General features: G+C 29.6%; 1 protein-coding gene across 1 annotated transcript in view; it reads right to left on the reverse strand.

The window, feature by feature from the left end:
- LOC111639321 (transmembrane and TPR repeat-containing protein CG4050-like) overlaps positions 1–18,377 on the reverse strand; it is an 89,544-nt gene that overhangs the window by 14,356 nt on the left and 56,811 nt on the right. Inside the window, exons 2-5 of the mRNA XM_023385178.1 lie at positions 7,182–7,375; positions 3,308–3,444; positions 2,941–3,022; positions 1,647–1,746 (exon numbers count right to left, since the gene is read on the reverse strand). Coding sequence (XP_023240946.1) covers positions 1,647–1,746; positions 2,941–3,022; positions 3,308–3,444; positions 7,182–7,373 — 511 coding nt within the window. The 5' untranslated portion in view covers positions 7,374–7,375. The remainder of the gene's footprint in view (positions 1–1,646; positions 1,747–2,940; positions 3,023–3,307; positions 3,445–7,181; positions 7,376–18,377) is intronic.

Raw genomic sequence — 18,377 nt, forward strand, 5'->3', positions numbered from 1 at the left:
CCTACCATTTTTATATTTCTATCCGAAATTTAAATTCAATAATATTTAAATATTTTACGGACGTATCGAATTATTTCGTCCTAACGGAGTAGGAGAAATATCTAATCGTTTCCGAGAAAAATTCCCTCATCAAAAAAAAAAAAAAAAGGAGAAAGGAGGGAGAAAAACAACGTTTTTCTTGTAGATAAAAACTTTACACAAACAAAATTCACGAAACAATTTAAAAATACGATTAGAGATATTAATTAAGAGTGAATATAGAGTCGGTCCCGGGGATATTTACCAATTGCTTTGAGTTTTCGTTCTCGTCATTCGAATTATCGTCGTACTAATGGAGTTGGATCGTGATCATCGCCATACTGTTAGTAATTTCTATAAGCAAAGATGCACGAAGACATAAGATACGATCTCTAGTCTGATCGCTGAACAAACTTTTTCTATCTTCGTCATCTGTAATAGGGTCATACAAGCTAACGACGTCTGAGTCTGATTGTGCTTGGAGCAGAAATGTCATCTTATTCTCATTTGGCGGCAAAAGGCGCTTTGGGCCATTTTCTACTTTTTCTCTTCCTTCCTCATAAGTATATGCATTTTCTTATAGACATTAACAATTAGTTATATCTGGGAAATTAATTAATCTACCTTCCATCTTACTAATTAAATATATTTCTTGTCAAACTTATTAGACTTCAACCATCCAATACCAAAGTTTGATGAAAGAATAATCCGCTTTTAGCACTTGTTTAACTAGATTAAATTATTTTAGTACGCTCTTAAAGAATACATTTTTGTCAAATTTCTATTCGTTAATTTAAAAAAGAAAAAAAAAAGTTGTAAATATTAAATCATTTAAATTTAAATATCGCTCTTAGCGTTGCTGATAATCAATAAAATTCTATATATAAAGTATATTCTACAAAAACAAAATGCAATTTTGCGAGTTAATAATGAAGACGGGGGCATAAAAATGACGAGCAACTTTTTACGATGTCACTCTTCAAATTTTTTGAATATATATATATATATTTTTTAATGAATTATAGACGTATAACAAGGTTTCGTCGAGGAAATATCTTATTTAACTTATATTTTATTACATCTGAATTTAAAAATCGCAACTTAAGATTAGTTTAAACGAAGATTTAAAGAGCAATTTTTCGTTTGGTCGAAATACAAATATTATAAATAAATAACCAGATGTAAACATTGTCTATGTAATTACATTTATTTACGATCGTTTTGCGTTATTTATTGATATGTTAAATACTCTCATATTTAAGTTTTACGACGCCTTTATATATAATTTATGTTAATATTTTAAAATGTTTTTTTTACTAAATTAATTTAAAGTTTTATTTTAAATAAATTATAATTGAATTTATATTATTTATTCGTTACTCGAAAAGGAGGGGGAAAAAATGGTTATAAATGAAAATGAAAAGATTATTTTTGTTATGACGAAGCGGCAGGATCTGTGTTAGCGAGTTCACGCACTTGGAAAAGTTCAGGGTGTAGCGAAACATTTGGCGAAAGCACGAATTTGAAATAAATTTAGAAAATAGTTTCCTTTAAAAAAATATATATAAAATATAAAAAAAAAGGTTATTGTTTATGCTAGTCTTCTTTAAAGAAATTCTAGAACTGACCTTCTGTGGCCGTACAGTGCTTCCTGGAAGTGTACAGAAGAAAGGCACACAAGTAGAACAAAGCTGATAATAATTCCGCTCGACCAACAACGCCTGTCACCTAAACAAAAGAAAATGTTGACTAAATAAAAATCACACGTACTGTAGAATTTCGTGAAAATAAATCTAATCAAAAATATCGAGACATTTATATGATAATGTCGTCCATATTTCACTTAAAAGCCACGAATAAATCACAAAAGAGTAATTACAGTAAACATTATCGCGATGCTCGTTCAAGGTAATCAATTTATCAATTTCTGATAAATGTCTAAAACCAGCTTAACAAGTAAAAATTTTATTTTGTATCGGATGAAAAAAGAAAAAAAGTTTATTTTTCTGATAATAAAACGAAAATTTATCGATAATAAAAGCGTTTTGCAGAATTCAATCTACTTATTTGTCAATGTCCGATGCATCTGCCTTCGTTTGCATAAAAATGCATCTTAATGGTCTTCGTTTCATACTCTAAGCTAAACTGATAACTAACAAACACAATTCCGTATCGGAGAGAAATATCGATTGGACAAATTCGAGACTATTATTCAATAGCCAGAAGAGATGTAGTGTTTATAAATATTTCAGATATAAATTTAATCTCGAAGGATAAATGATAGGTAATGGAATAAAATTTCATTTTCTACTCGGCGGATTCAAATTCTTGAATAAAAAAAAAAGTAGTAAGACTTTTAAATATTGAAGAAGGAAATGTTCGTTTCGGCGATTCTCATTTTGCTTCAACCTTTCATTGGCAATGGTTAGACCGTTGCAAATAATTTAGTTTCCTTCTCGACTATTGATCAAGCGAGAAGAATCAATTCCAATGTTTACTCAAATGCTATCTGTGTCAGTCTTGACCGGGATAAAACTGACGGACAATGCTCTTTGCACACTGTTTTAGCAATGGACACGGTGGCTGTTGTCCAATCTTCGTAAATCGCCAGCGAAAATTAATTAGAAAACGACGCGAAAGAGTGGTGTAACGTTTTGATTCATCATCCTATAAGTTTTAATTAAGGAGGAGGAGAAGAGCGATTATTCTAAATTACATAAAAAAACGGGTTTTTTTCTCTAGCTAAACGTTATATCGGAGAAATACAATATATCTCCCTCCTGTGTAAATCTTATAATAATCCTAAATTTTATACCAAATATTCTATAAATTTCAACAGTTCAAGAGAAAGTTATTACATGCTTCAGTCGTTCGACTTTGAAAGAGTCAATAAAAATAGAAAATGCACTGTCGGCTACCTACGGCTTCCGTGTGAATCGGGTGGACGGCAAACAGCATGGCTGCCACGAAACTCGTCAGCAAAGGAAGAAATAGCAGGCACACCCTGAAAGAGAAACAAAAGAAAGAACTTCTGAGCAAATATACAAATGTTATCGACAATCGGGGGGGAGGGAAAAGGGAACGTGATTAGATGACAATTTCCCAAAAGGGACTTTGGGGGTATGCCAGATGAATGGTACTTCGTCTTCGTTACAATTCATTCGCTAATCATCCCAGCAATTATAATCGGTTGATCGAGTTTGACCAGTTCAGATATTACGAAAGCTCTCTTCACTCCGCTCTAATTAATCACGAAAAATAAAGTATTCGAAATGTGCGAGTGACTCACCTGTAATATAATAGACAGACGACTGTATGCAACGTGACGTTCACCAGGTGATAACCAAAAGGTTGCAGTCCATGGACGGTGTAGTTCAAACGAAACGTTAAAATACACAGTGGACGGTACGATTTGTGACTTTGTTCCTAAAAATTCCAAATAATTCTCATTAAAAAAAAAATAATAATAATTGATAAATATTTTTAAAGCTTCACAGAAACAAATATTGTAAGGATTTATATGTCATTTTTAATAGAAAAATTTAAAAAATAAAATATATAAAAACATATAAAAAAAAGATATTGACTTATATAGATGCGGTAACAAAATGTTTTTTTTTTCTTTTTTCCTTCTTCTTCTTTTATTCGAATTTGATACTTTTGTTCGATTATAAGAAGCGATGCTATAAAAGTCACAAACGACTTTAAAACGTTTGAGGAAGTTTTAAAAAAGTAAAATAAAATAAAACGTATCAAAACTGCTCTATAGGTTTCATTAAAAATAAATTGTTCATTTGGATTTTGGAGAAATAAAGAAGGGGAAGAAAAAAATATCAAAACAGTATCAAATAAATTTATTTCGAGATACTTGACTTTTTTACTAAATTTAATCTATTTTTTTTTTTTCTTTTTCTTCTTCTTCTTCTTCTTCTTCTTCGCTTCAATTATCTAAAATTACGGCACACGGTGGCAAATATGTAATTTTTATTATCGAAGGAAAGTCTTTCTTGTTTCTGTCTCGTTACGCCATTCGATTATGCGATTAATAAGCGCGGATGCGAAGATAAATTCGGTTTATTTAAATTGAAAAGTAAAAGTTTAGTTAGAAACAAATACAATTTGCGTAAATGAAGAAGATAAAAAGAAATATAGGTCGAACGGGAGGTCCCCACCCTCTGCAAATAGTTACCCTTCCTTTAATAGAAGGTAATTGAAACCGGCTCCCCTAGAGATGCCAATGCTACACGTGAACTATCTTGTATTCCATGTAACTAACGACTGGCATTAACTGGATTGTAGAAAAAAAAAAAAACCTCTTCAGTAGTAATTCGTACCACCCAACACACACTTAACGTTATTGAAATGGCATAAAGCAATCCACATCGCATCCAACTAGAATAAAATGAAGCCGGTTCCATTTTTCTCTCGAGTTTTAAACGATAATTTCGATTTTGTTCCCTTTAAATGCACAAGATGTAATAAGTAACATTTCGGCTGGTAAACAGAATCTGTGTTTCAACCACTACTCGATATTGATTGCCTTTACTACAAGACGTTCGGTTGGGATAAACTAATTTTATATTATGTAAAAGAATAATAAACCATAATAAGTTATTCACATTTTCCTACAAATCCTGTATAAAATCCAATTTGCGTAAGTGCGTTGAGGGGTCTGCTCTACCTCCAGGCCCAATCCGTTTAGATGAGGCCTAGGAGTAGAGCGGAGCCCCCTTTTTTGAACAAAACAAATAGGCCTACATATTTTTTACTAAAAAATAGCATTAATTTATAACACTAGAACCACTTTGAGAGCTACACTAAGGCTCTCATAGCTCTACTGAAGAGCAACTATGAAACCGTATATTATGGCACTACTGAGGAACCACTATTGGTCCCTAGCGAGGTGCCAAGAGTCTGAGGACTTTACTTTTTCTTCTCGACGGTCCTGATGCGGTATGGTAAATGTTTAAATATTCTAACTTACAGCGTATAAAATTTTAATACCAACTTTAATAATTAATTAACTTACGTTATTTCGATAAATATATTGTAATTAAATCCATTTTTATTGCCATTTGATGCACGTAGCCACTATATAAACATATCGATATATCGACGTTACACTGTAACTCGCAGTTTCTGTTGATTCATTTGTGGTAAGCTCTAAAAGTAACGCTACGATATTGAATTAAAACGCGCATACACAATAAAAATATAAAGAAAAGTCCATTTTTATTGCTTAAGTTTGCCGTAACAGCTATATACAACCATATACAGTGATGTGGTAACGAATTTTGCGTTGAGTAACAATAGAGAAGCATTAGATGAACGTTGTACGATAATATATACATTATTAAATGATATCCTTCATTATATTAAACGTAACAGTTATAATAATGTTAAATTTAACAATTAAATTGCGACAGGATGGACGATTAGCTTATGTAAATGAGTTCGAGTCAAGCGGAAGATCGCGCCGAACAGATTAATAATGTATAAAAATCCTAATTTATTCGTTTTTTATTAAATTTTAATAAATAAAAAATAATCATAAAATTTGTTTATTCTCGTTTACAAGCAAGAAAACAAATGACGATAGCAAAATATCACTCTAAAGACGAAGTCAGTGCCGTCGTCATAGCGCGAATCGCGTCGCATCGATTCGCGCTTCGACTGAATAACCGCGATTAAATTAAATTTTATCATATATAATGTAATAAATACATTCATTAATTAACCATAAATAGTCACAAACATTTTTTATTTGATTTTATAAAAATAAATTAGATTTATACGTTAAAGCATTACTCTATAAGCGAAGCGAAGCGCAATCGCGTGCCAATATTTAATTGAGATTTATCTTTAAATTCACTCAAGAATAAAATTTAGGAGAGATGATAAATAAAGCTACCAAATAACTAAAGTAATTATTAACAACTATAAACGTCTCATTCTCTTCTGTCTCATTTTTCAACATGTCAAATGTATGGAGATAGAAGATTACACCAAGTAAATTGCTTTCGATTGTTTCCGAGCGTATGATTCGGGTTCGTAATCATGTCTAGCCGATTAGATTAGTGATGGGCTAAGGCAACGCAACACACGAGCAATGTACAAAGAAGGTATTTCTCGGGAGGACTCTCTACGAGAAACTGCCCCTATTTAGGTTCTAGACAATTAAAGAAAACCGGAAAAATTCACACGACAATATGGGGAAACTGATACCTGTTTATGTGTTAGACACGTGAAGGAAACCCGGAAAACACGTGGCCGGCCGGTTGATTAAGTGTGAACCCATGACCAGTGTTCATTGGTTTTATCTATTCGGTCACATTACGTGTTGCAAACGAATAAAATTGATACAGAGTTTTTAATAATGTCGTACTTGTTTTTATAAATATATAAACAAAAGATAAATTTCAATATTCCTCGTGCTCTTTTCTTTATTCAGTTCCATTTNAGTAATCAAGAGTTGCGTGGCGCTCAAACAAAAGACAAATTGACGAGATTTGAAAATCGCATAACTCCGAGTTCGCGTAAGTCGGGGTAGCGTAAGTCGAGGTATTACTGTACCTCTTAGAGAGGAGTCAGAAACTGATTTTTGTATGATGTTTACACATGAATTGCCAACTAGTTGCATATACAAGTTACATACTTTATTTATAAATAATTTTTTGAATTTTTATTTTTCTTGGAGAAATTTCATCAAAATGGCCGGTGTATCTCGCTCCGCGTGGATTTCAATTAAGGAATTCCACACATTTATCTATTATTTGTTAAATATAAGCCGAGCCGGGCAGCCTAAGATTATTTTTGGAAGCGATTGTAAGAAGAGTTGGAGCTATGCATCGAATTAAAACTTCTAATGAGATATCGCTAACAAAGTCAGTCGGGACATATGAAATTTTCTCCCTCTATTGATCTCATACCAAGAGATTTTAGCATTCCTGAGGTGAAATTCCGCTTTCTCGGCATCTAATACTAAGTTTAACGCTCCCAAAGTTCATATTTTTATTTATGAGACGACTAAAATCAGATTTTATTCTTTAAACTAGAAGTTATAAGAGAAAATAAATATTAATCTTAGTAAAATAAGTATAGGAAGAAAGAAATGTAAACACGGTACGTATATTAAGCGGTAGCAGTTGGAAGAGATTTCTTACCTTATGTAAAGGAGTACCCCAAAAATCGTTGAAAAACACATTTGTAATAGGTGTGTGAGGTCGAATATCTCTGTTGTCGCGAATAGCAGCTATATCGTCAAAAACCAGTTCACAACCCAAAGATGTGTAATAGCAAATAGCAGCTGTGCCAGCTATCACCCAAGATTGAATCTTTTCTGAAGACTGGCCCATGCCTGAAATAATAAAATCCAGCAATAAAGAATTGATAACAACTTAATAGCAGTCATATTTTATTCTACTAGATGTACAGTGAATTTTTTACTAAATATATTTCTGAAAGGAATACGAAATTTTTATTCATTTTTTACGTGTTAGAAGGAATTGCTGTTTTTCTAGAACAAGAAAAATCCCGGGTAAACCGATTTTCGAATTTCAAAGTATAAAAATTGAAAATATATTCCGGAATCATCACCTGTAAGCTGATTCCGAATTCCTATTCACAACTATACAGATATGAAAATCCAAAATCCGATTTTGTTCTTTCATAAACTGTTGATACTTCTTTATATATTTATACTGATTTTTTTTTCTTCTTGACAGCGACCTAAGGATTTACGTGACGTTCTCTCCATTCGAAAGTAAAAAAAAATTTCATCCATATTTTATTTACTTTATGAAAAATAACCGAATTTGCATAAAATTCATTTATACACAGAAACGTCTCTTTAATTAATTTATTTTCTCTACTTTAAGCGAAAGCACAGCAGTCAGATTAACTGCTGGCAATAAATTTTGTCTCAATTAACAAAATTCTCTCAATCAAATTAAGTTTGGTTGTGTGTGCGTAGCCATTCATACATCAGCGAATTACTGTTATTATTCACGATAAATTTGTACATTGTTTCTCATTAATGTTGCCGCTCGTATCATGTATGGTTTTGTACTAATGTACGGAATGCGTGACAGAAAGATGGATTCACTACAAAGTGATCTGTTACAATCACGACCCAATTTCAACTATTGGAGAATATGCAAACACGTAATACCAAAATATATTTTTTTAATTACTTTCTACGGTTTAATTTTTGTAAAATTAATATATTCCTATAATAATAATACACCGAAGTAAAATACAATTAGATTCAGTACGAAACGATTTATACGCTTAGCAAACGAAACACGCTTATAGCCGGATGTCTCGTATAAAAACACGAATAATACTATAATAATATTCCAATTTCCTTTGCACAAACATGACCTTTCAACTTAACTTAGTTCATTAATATTTGATGAAAATTAACACTCCTACGTCATCGATCCCCGCCGGTATTCCGTGTACTCGTCACGCAAAAATCGCGAAACATTCATGACGGGAAACAGTTGTACAATGAGTTATTTTCAGTATAGGTTATGTTTTAGTATCACGAAGAATCTCCGGATATGCCCTCCTTTGCTGGTCAGATGTTTTTCTGCTCCATCGAGCGTCACCATCCAGACAGCTTTTTTGTCCAATAGAAGCTTGAAAATCCGACAAATACTATTATCTACTGACGTCCTGAAAGAACAACTGAACAAACACGTTTCGAGCAGCACCAACGTGATCGAAATTTGTTTATACAGCTGTTAATAAATAGAAACTAATCAAAACGCTCCTTATTTCTACTCTAATATTAGTATTATATCGAATATAATAAAGTCGATATTTAATCTGTCAAAGGCATCCTTTAATAAAGAAAATAATATATATATATATATATTTTATTTTAGATATCATTCAAATAATAAAATTCTAAATAAATTTTCCATTGTTTTCTGATAAGATTAAGTGTATTATATTACCCAGAAAGATATATTAAATCCAATAATTTCATTTTTATTGAAATATGAAACCAAAAATAATTCTCAATTCCTATTTTAAAATGTAATATACGAAAATATATAATCTGCACAGTTAATAATGAAAATAATTTCTAAACTTGTACATGGATGCATTCACAATGGAAGTAACACATCGATTTGAAGAAATGGTAAGTTCGTAACGAATAAAATTAATTTATTTTTAAGTATATAATTGTTTAAATAAAATAAATAAATAGATTTATAAGTTAAATTTAACTTAATACGAAGGATATTTTTAGAATTTATCAAGAAAAACTAAAAAGACATTTCGATTAACTGATATGGAAATTGCATTTGTATATTTTTAGTATTTCCCTCATTACGTATGTTGTTGTATATTTTTAAGCGAACCCACGTTCAGATAAAAATGTTCTCATATTTTAACTTGAACCCGTAGATTTCCTCTTCTAATTAATTGTTTAATTTACGAAATTCTTTGGTTGTACGAGACGAATTAATGCAATCATTTTAGCAATGTAGGAGTGTCAGATAGCGAAGAATATTTATATCCCTTCTACTCGGTAGTTGTAATGATTAATAATTATTTCTCGACTAACCGATTGGATTAGATCATTGAGATTATTATCGTCAATTATCCGAAATCGGAATTATGAAGGAGGATGTTTCATTAGCTTTTAAGATAATGGGATGATCAATTTTCACGGAATATACTGTATCTGCACTCTGCAAAGATCACGAAAATAACTGATTGCCGAATAAAATAATAAAAAAATAAGATATTATATTATGGAAGAAGCGTAAACGAAGCTACTTTTATGCAGCTTGTACTTAATTTTTTTGATATTTTTTTAAAGTTTAGAGTGGTTGGAAGCAACGTATCCGAGCGAGTTCGTCAAAACGGCGAGAGATAAACACCTGCTTTGAGTACTTTATCTCATTTTTTAGATACAAATTAAACAGTTTAAAAACAAATCGGAGGTTATTTATCATCTTTTTTTCGGTAATTTCGTCTACACGTATCTCGCTTGTTAACCGAATCAATCGGTTGCCGTCTAAGAAACTCGTAGACGTTTTAACTTTATTTGATACTTTATTAATGAAACGTTTTAATAACTAATTACGAAAATAAAATTTCCATTAATCAATATAAAATTCCTTAAAATTTTCAGCCAACAAAATTCGACCCAGAGATTTAGAAAATCGCTTTAAATTAATAATTTATGACAAAATTATCGTTATTAAGATAGCGGCTCCAATAAATTACAAAAAAGCGACGTTAATGGTTTTTAACCGGATACTTTGCGAAGTCGAAAATAGGTTTCAGATTATACAAGAAAAGTCTCAACGATTCGGTTTTCAACACGATTTCTTTTTATCTCGTGGGGATCGTTTCTTTTCGACTCTGAATACAAATTAACGCCTCTAAGAGAAGTAAAACTTTGTAGAAAAGAAACTTTACGTCACGATAATGAACATAAATATAAAATCGATGGAAACTGCAACTATTACAACACCCTATATCCTCCATCCGGCCTACCTCACTATTAATCGTGCTGTATCCATCAACGAAGAGCTTCTCGAGTCCTTCCATCTGGGATCGATCTTATACTCCTTTACCGAGATAACAGATACAATAGAGACGAAATTATAAGAACACGAGCATTTTCTAATCAGAAATCATAACAGAAGCTAACAATAACTTAAAAAAATGATATATAGACCTTTATAAAAATGTCCAGAGTTGTTTAAATGGCGGCTTTAATGATGGTGAAAGAGTCATCCGACAAAAGTACTGAAAGAAGTTTCTCGTGTTATTATTCGTCGTTTCTTCCATTGATTCTTTCAGTCAGTCCAAATGGCTGGGGGCAACGAGGAAAAGAAAAAAAAAGAAGAAGAAACATAAACGAAAATCAAAGTTCTTTTAATCTTTACGCATTATATCAAATGGTAAAAATTACGGGCGACAAAGTTTCGCCATCTCATCAAATTTACAAACAAATTGAATTACTTGCCAATGCAAGAAACTGTTTGTATTAAATCTTGGTATCATTCGGGTTGGAAATAATATGAAATTTATGAAATTCCCCGAGTAGAAAATAGAAATTTATTTGATTTTCGTATTAAGAAAAGACGTGAACGGTTTACATCACCTGATGAATATTCCGTCCGAGAAGATCGGACAATCAATTTTCGCCTTTTCCTTTTCGCGACTAGGCTACTAAGATAACAATACTATTAAGAATAAAAGTAATTACGTCAGAAGAAGATCTGGCAGAGTGCGTGTTCAAAATCGATAAAAGGACGTCACATTTAAAATTTCCCCCAGATCTGTCAAGTGACAGATTGGTACAGTAATTCTCTACAAAACAGCAGAGGAGTGGCAGGGTGGGAAAATCCATCGTTGCAGAAACACAATTTATTTAAGTGGTGTGTGTTCGCACAGCACTACAAGATATTAGGGGAGGGAGGAGGGTAAAGCGCTAGACGACGATTTAATGATGTCCTGACGTGTTGTGTGACGTGGTGTCTGACGTGGTGGAGAGATTTTTCTCCTACGTTTGCCAACATCTGGTGTTCTCTGCCTTTCGTTTTTGGCAAAAATGCGTTTTTCCGAAAATGTCACGGAAGATTTTCTATTGCCAAAGAGTTTCCTTCGAATATTCTAAAGAAATGTTCGCATCGTCCCACTTTCGATTTGTTTCCGTAAATAAATAATAATTTTATACGCGTTATCATCCTCCTATCCGGAGATCCTTTTCGATTTAAAGAAAAGAAAATTGCAGGACTTAAGGAATAAAAGTAGAAACCTACGTCAATTCTTTTTGCAAAATGTTTCTCAGTAATCAGATTTTACCAAATTTTCAAAAAAAAAAAATTTCCTTTAAAATTTAAAGTTTTTTTTTATTTTTAAAATTAACTTTTAAATTCTTTTTTTAAATTAAAATGATACTCAAGAAAAAGTTTAAATAATAAAACACGTCGCAATAAACTTTCTTAAAAATTATTTTTTATAATTTTAAATATTTTATAATGTTTTTTTGAATAATAGTTAAATAAAAATTTGAAGAAAAGAATATAATATATAAGTACCATTAACCGTTTAAAATAATCATTTGAAGTTTTCATATAAATAAAATTTGTTTTAAAATAAAATAAGTTAATGTTTTAGTAAGAAAATAGAAGAAAAGATATTAGAAATGACAAATAGAGAGGTTTCCTTCAAATTTAACTCCTTGGAGGTTAAGTTCTATTTCGAGCGTAATTCAGCCCGCTTAATTTCATTCCATTATGCAGAGCATACAGTTTCCAGATGCTTTTAGCTAAGACAAAAAAGAAAAAAAAAAAGGAAACACGTTTTGGAGAAAAGGAGTTGGAAATTTAAGACGCTCAGAGTGTTGTATGTATATTGTATGTCAAAAGAGGAAAGATGCAGTAACTCTATTTTCAACACCACAGTCGTGTTTTCCTAAAATCCCCTGAATGCAATTTGTTTCTTAGCTCATATATCTAACATTTTATTTATATTCTTAGAGTAGAATTTTTCTCTTTTTATTATTTGTTGGTTGCCGAGACGGAAAATAATAAGATTTCTTCACGATATCGAAGAAGAAAAGAATCAGAGTTTTCAGAATTTTTATTGAAAACGTTCTTAAGTAACATGTAAATTTTATCATTAAATGCCTACTGACTGTCAAAATACTTCTTCCATCTCGCATGTTTGACGAATATTTTCCGTTTTTCTCATTTTCTTTTCTTTTTACTATCAAATTTCCGTAGTTAAATTAAGATATTAATAATAATAAAAAACGTCTGAAACAATAACCTCTCTGTTAACCTAGTTAAAATGCTTTTCCTTTTTTTTTTTTTTTTAGTTTAAGATAATTTTCGACAAATGTAAAGCTTAGTTGAATGCGTTATAGACGTTAAAATTTAATTAATACGCAACGTTGCAATTAATTAAACTAATGTATTTATCTATATATACATATAATTTAATGCGGTATTTAGAAATTAATCTAATGTTAAAACTAGTAATTTTCCATATATTGAATGGTGGAACGTAATTCTTGGAAAATATAGTTAGAAGAAAGGTTTCAGATAGGCGTAAAAATAATTAATCGTCTTCCGTGCTATTATTTGTTTATTGTTCAAAGTAACATTTATTTTACGGTTGAATAAAGAGTAAAGAGATTTAAGAAACTTTCGAGAGAAATTTTAACCGCAAATTTCTTCAGAGTTTAGAATAAATTTAAGAATCTTTTACGTTTCATAAAGCAAAAGACTTGTAGAAGTAAGCAATGGTTTTCTAGGATATATTCTGTTTTGCAGCTCGAGTCTGTCGGCTATTGAGAATAAAAATGGAAAAAAAAAAGTTTCCTTGTTACGTTGCTATTTAAGCAATGTATTGTTGATTTATCACTGTTTCTACTTAATGATTTCGAATAAAAGGAAAAGATTCCCCCGCTGGTTTCATTGGAACGCCTCTTTAAGTCTCTCTCGATCTTTCATAGCAAATGTGTAATTAGCGAAATAGAAAATTTGCCTTTCAAATAATGATATTCTGTAATCTCCAGAATTTTGAAAGGTTTATCTTTACAGATAAAGAAAAAAAAATCGACTGCATTATTTCTTAAATTTTATTTCGTAAAAGATTTATCTAAAGGAGAAACAAAGAAATGTTGTTTACGAATTTTTAACATTTTATCCTCCGAGCCATTGTAACTATTCAGAGTTATACGTGACTGAAGTAATCTCAAAATGCTTTATCTTGTTTATCTTCGCATCCAACACAATAGATATATTTTTCACAAAATTAATTTTCCAGAATTAATCATTTTTAATGATTATTTTAAAGTATTAAAATCTTCCGAATTTTTTTTTTTACTTATCCTAGCAAACTTTCTCGAGTATTAATAAACGCTTATAATATAAATTGAATAGGAAGATCTATCAGACATATATATATATATATATATATAATTACTCGTAATCAAATTGAAGTATTTTCTTTAAAAAAGAAAACAAATTTAGGTATTGGAAGATATAAATTATTTGAAAAAATGATGCAAAAAATCGAAAACGGCTCGTCTTAATCCAGATAAGTGCAAGACACATCAGATATTCTGAAACAAAACGATTTTCACAGACATCATTGAAAATCCATTACGACGGAGGTTTTTTTTTTTTTATTTTTTATCTCATCTCTGTTTCTTTTATTCTCCTAGTTATAGTTTTTGTCTTGCACCAACAAGTTCTGTTATTATCGATTCTGCTCGCGTTGAAGCGAGTTCGAGGTATTAGATGTTCTTCAAACACAGTAGGAGCATTAGTGGATTTTCCTTGTACTTAATCATACAATTTCAACCGTTTGTTACATTTATTCTCAAAATGTTTGCCTGGATGAATCACGCTTTTCGAACCGATCGTACAAAGAACTTTATGAATTTTCATACAAGAAAGGATTGCAAATTCGCTTTCTTCTTCTACTCTTTGCACTGAAAAGATATTGAGGGATTACGATTTAAAGAATCGGATGAAGTGCTGATGAAAATGGCTTTTTTTTTAAGAAAGAAAATGGAAGTTTATAACCGACAACAGTAAATATTATTGATAACATTATGCCGCCTCTTTTCTATTTAATATTTAAAGACGTTCTATGCAATTTTAAAAAGTCAGATTATGTTCGAAACAATAATAAATTGTTTTTGGAAAAAATTTATTGAAGGAGAATAAGCAATTCTAATCAGTTTAGCCAGGCTACCTATATAAATTTTATATAAAATCAGTATTTTATAATTGGATTTCATCCAAAAGGGTGTTAACCTACAAACTGTAATCAATCAATAGTTCTGAGAACAATTCAAAGATAAGCCGTTTAGAACTCATAACAGAAAACATTTCACATGATGGACTTTTGTTGTATGTTCATCACTAATGGGAATTGTTTTCAAATAAAATGATCATGCCAACTATATTTTCACTAGATATAGATTATTTATTGTTGTGCCGTTAATCCATAATGGTTTTAAGATGAGAAGAACCGACTGAATGAACTTCAAAAAAAAAAAAAATCTTTAATACAGTGAGAATGTTACGAATGTGCTGCAGGTGTAAATCACTTTTACTATGAATCGATATTTCTCTAGAGGAAAAAAATAATAATAAATTCTTTATCATTTTTTAATTTTTATAAAGTTTATCTTAACAAAAACTTTTCAAGTGAAACACGTTATTCATCATATTAAAATGTTATTTATAATATATAAAAGACACGTATGTGAAGATAAACAAAATTTCCCAATATTAATCTTAAGTTGAAAAATTTATAATTAATATTATCAAATTAGCTATAAATATTTTAAAACTATAATTAATGATATTTAGAAAGCGTACATAATTGTTAACAAGTCGATTATCTAAAATTAATATAAATTAATTAAACGTTAATCTAAAACTCAAACTTGTTTCATTAAGATGAAATATGTCTTCAACGTTCTGTTTAACAGTTTCTGAAATCCTCATTATGCAATTTTAACAATAGATATTTTAAGTAATTTTGCATTCAATTGCAGGCAATACACCTGACTTTCCTAACCTAAAATTAAAACTTAAAGCCATTCTTTCAGTCGATAGGAAGTAAACCTCAATTCATTACTTTCGAACAGAATGGCAGAAATGCAGGAAAATTCTATTTAATCCTATATTATTGAAACCGTGCATTATTCCGACTTCTAGAGGGAGAAATCTGTTAATTAAGCAACTATTCTATACGAAAATCAACTCGACATCTGGCGAAATATTGACCCTTTCTCAAGAACGAAATTTTCATTTCATAATGTTTCATGAATATTTGATTTTGTAACTTTTATAGCCAAGTTCAAGATGATAGCATCTTCAAGTCAAATGCTGACAAATATATTTTCTATATAAATTTTATACACTCTTCTATTAAATATTCATACATAAAAAGCTTTAAAAACATATTACATATTTAAATATATAAAAATTACATTTTATGTATCATCGTATTTAAATATTATAATCTTGTAAAATTCCCATGAAATTTTATTAAAAAATATATATATAATATAAAAGAATTTACTCATACAAATAGGTATAATTTAATATAAAATATTGGAAAAAATAAAATATTCACCATACTAATAATAAAGAAAACTTATATTGAACATCATTTGAATAAGCCATACTGATTTTTTTTGAGGAGCTTTACTTTTTATTATAAAAATAGAAAACAATTTCTTTTGGATATATATTTTACGATTCCTGAGTTTAAACCTGTAGTTATATCTTATTCTATAATGCTGTTTTGGACTACAAATAGAAAAAAAAATACAATAAAAAAAGGATGTCTTTATAATATTGCGTTTTTACGTATGAGATAATCTATCGATAGATATTTAAAGGAAAGAAATTTATGTATTCCAAAATGTTTGTAAGCCACACAATGATGTAGTCGAAGCAAATCTGATGTAAAATAACTAGAATAGGTTTGGTATACATCCTTTATGTTATTCAATTGCTCCATTTTCTACCCAATTAACCTATCGTCTATACTTTATGTATTAAATTCTCTTTGGCAAAGAATTTTTTTTTTCCTCTGGTAAATTGACAAACCTAAGTCAAACAGTTATCTAAAGGTGACTTATATCTACCTTAGAGACATAAATTTTCATTCAATTNATCCTACAATTTTTTGTTTATAGTATAGTTTATATGGATTATTCCCAAAAATTTATACGTGCTTTGGAAATGTTGAGTCAAATTAGTCTAGAATCGATCAATTTTATGGAAGAAAACCTTTCAAACAGCCGTAGTCCGTAAACTGCACATGTGCCGGGCTGTGATTGGCTCATGTAGATAAGTGACTCGTACAACACGAATTTCATAAAAAACGGAACGTATTTACCGTGTTATAGGGGGATCGACTGCACAATATTATAGCCTATAAATATATAATAAATATAAGCCTATAAAACTAAATAAACCTAAATAAACATAAACCTATTTAAAGACATTTTGGACAAAACATTTTTAAACATTAAAAGTTAAAAAGTATAAATTAATTTTCGTTTATGAAGATTATTTCTCTCATCAATTAATTCTTCAAACAATACAACTCAAATTGTTAAGGAAAATCAACTACAGTTGGTTATTTTATATATATATTTAGGTTTAGCATGTTTTATAAATAAGCCATTCTGTTATAACGTCGTTTTATCTTATCTAATTTTACTTATATAGTGCCTATATAAAATATATTTTTTACGTTTTTATTTGCTTTCCATTTATCTTATAAATTATTACAAAGAGAAATGATTATTGTAAGTATTGTCATAGTCATTACTTATGGAGCATATTTTACGATTCCTGAGTTTAAACCTGTAGTTATATCTTATTCTATAATGCTGTTTTGGACTACAAATAGAAAAAAAAATACAATAAAAAAAGGATGTCTTTATAATATTGCGTTTTTACGTATGAGATAATCTATCGATAGATATTTAAAGGAAAGAAATTTATGTATTCCAAAATGTTTGTAAGCCACACAATGATGTAGTCGAAGCAAATCTGATGTAAAATAACTAGAATAGGTTTGGTATACATCCTTTATGTTATTCAATTGCTCCATTTTCTACCCAATTAACCTATCGTCTATACTTTATGTATTAAATTCTCTTTGGCAAAGAATTTTTTTTTTCCTCTGGTAAATTGACAAACCTAAGTCAAACAGTTATCTAAAGGTGACTTATATCTACCTTAGAGACATAAATTTACATTCAATTTACTAATTGTTTTATTTGTATTAAATTTTCAAGTTATTTCATCAAGATGAAAGAATCTAATCTATTATTTAACTTTTTTATTTTCAGTTAATTAAACAGGAACGATGACAAAAATATACCAAGTTAAAAGCTCGTAAAGACATCGATTTACTTGTTACAGAATAATCTCCACTTTAACAATTTTCATAATTTATTTGCTTATAAGTGAATTTACTTTTGACAACCTTTATAAGATTATTATATTTATTATTTTATAAATAAGCAATTATTATATTTTATCAATTTTTATCTCGTTCCAGATAAATTTAATCAGTTAAAAATATCGAGGAATGATGTATAAATTAGTTCTTAGTGTGTGTAATGTTTTAAAGAATTTATATTGTATTTGAGTATTAATGAATAAATAAATAAATAATTAATTAAATAGTAAAATTATTTATTTTAAAACACGTTTAAAACTTAATTTAAATGTTCTTAAATTTTATTTTCTTTATTACATGATTTATATTATTTTAGTTACAATTGGAATAATACAAATAAATGAATAAAATATTTTCAAATTATTATATTA

This window comes from Centruroides sculpturatus, unplaced genomic scaffold (assembly GCF_000671375.1).
Source record: "Centruroides sculpturatus isolate CEXI.00-Female unplaced genomic scaffold, Cexi_2.0 scaffold1366, whole genome shotgun sequence".
Lineage (NCBI taxonomy): Eukaryota > Metazoa > Arthropoda > Arachnida > Scorpiones > Buthidae > Centruroides > Centruroides sculpturatus.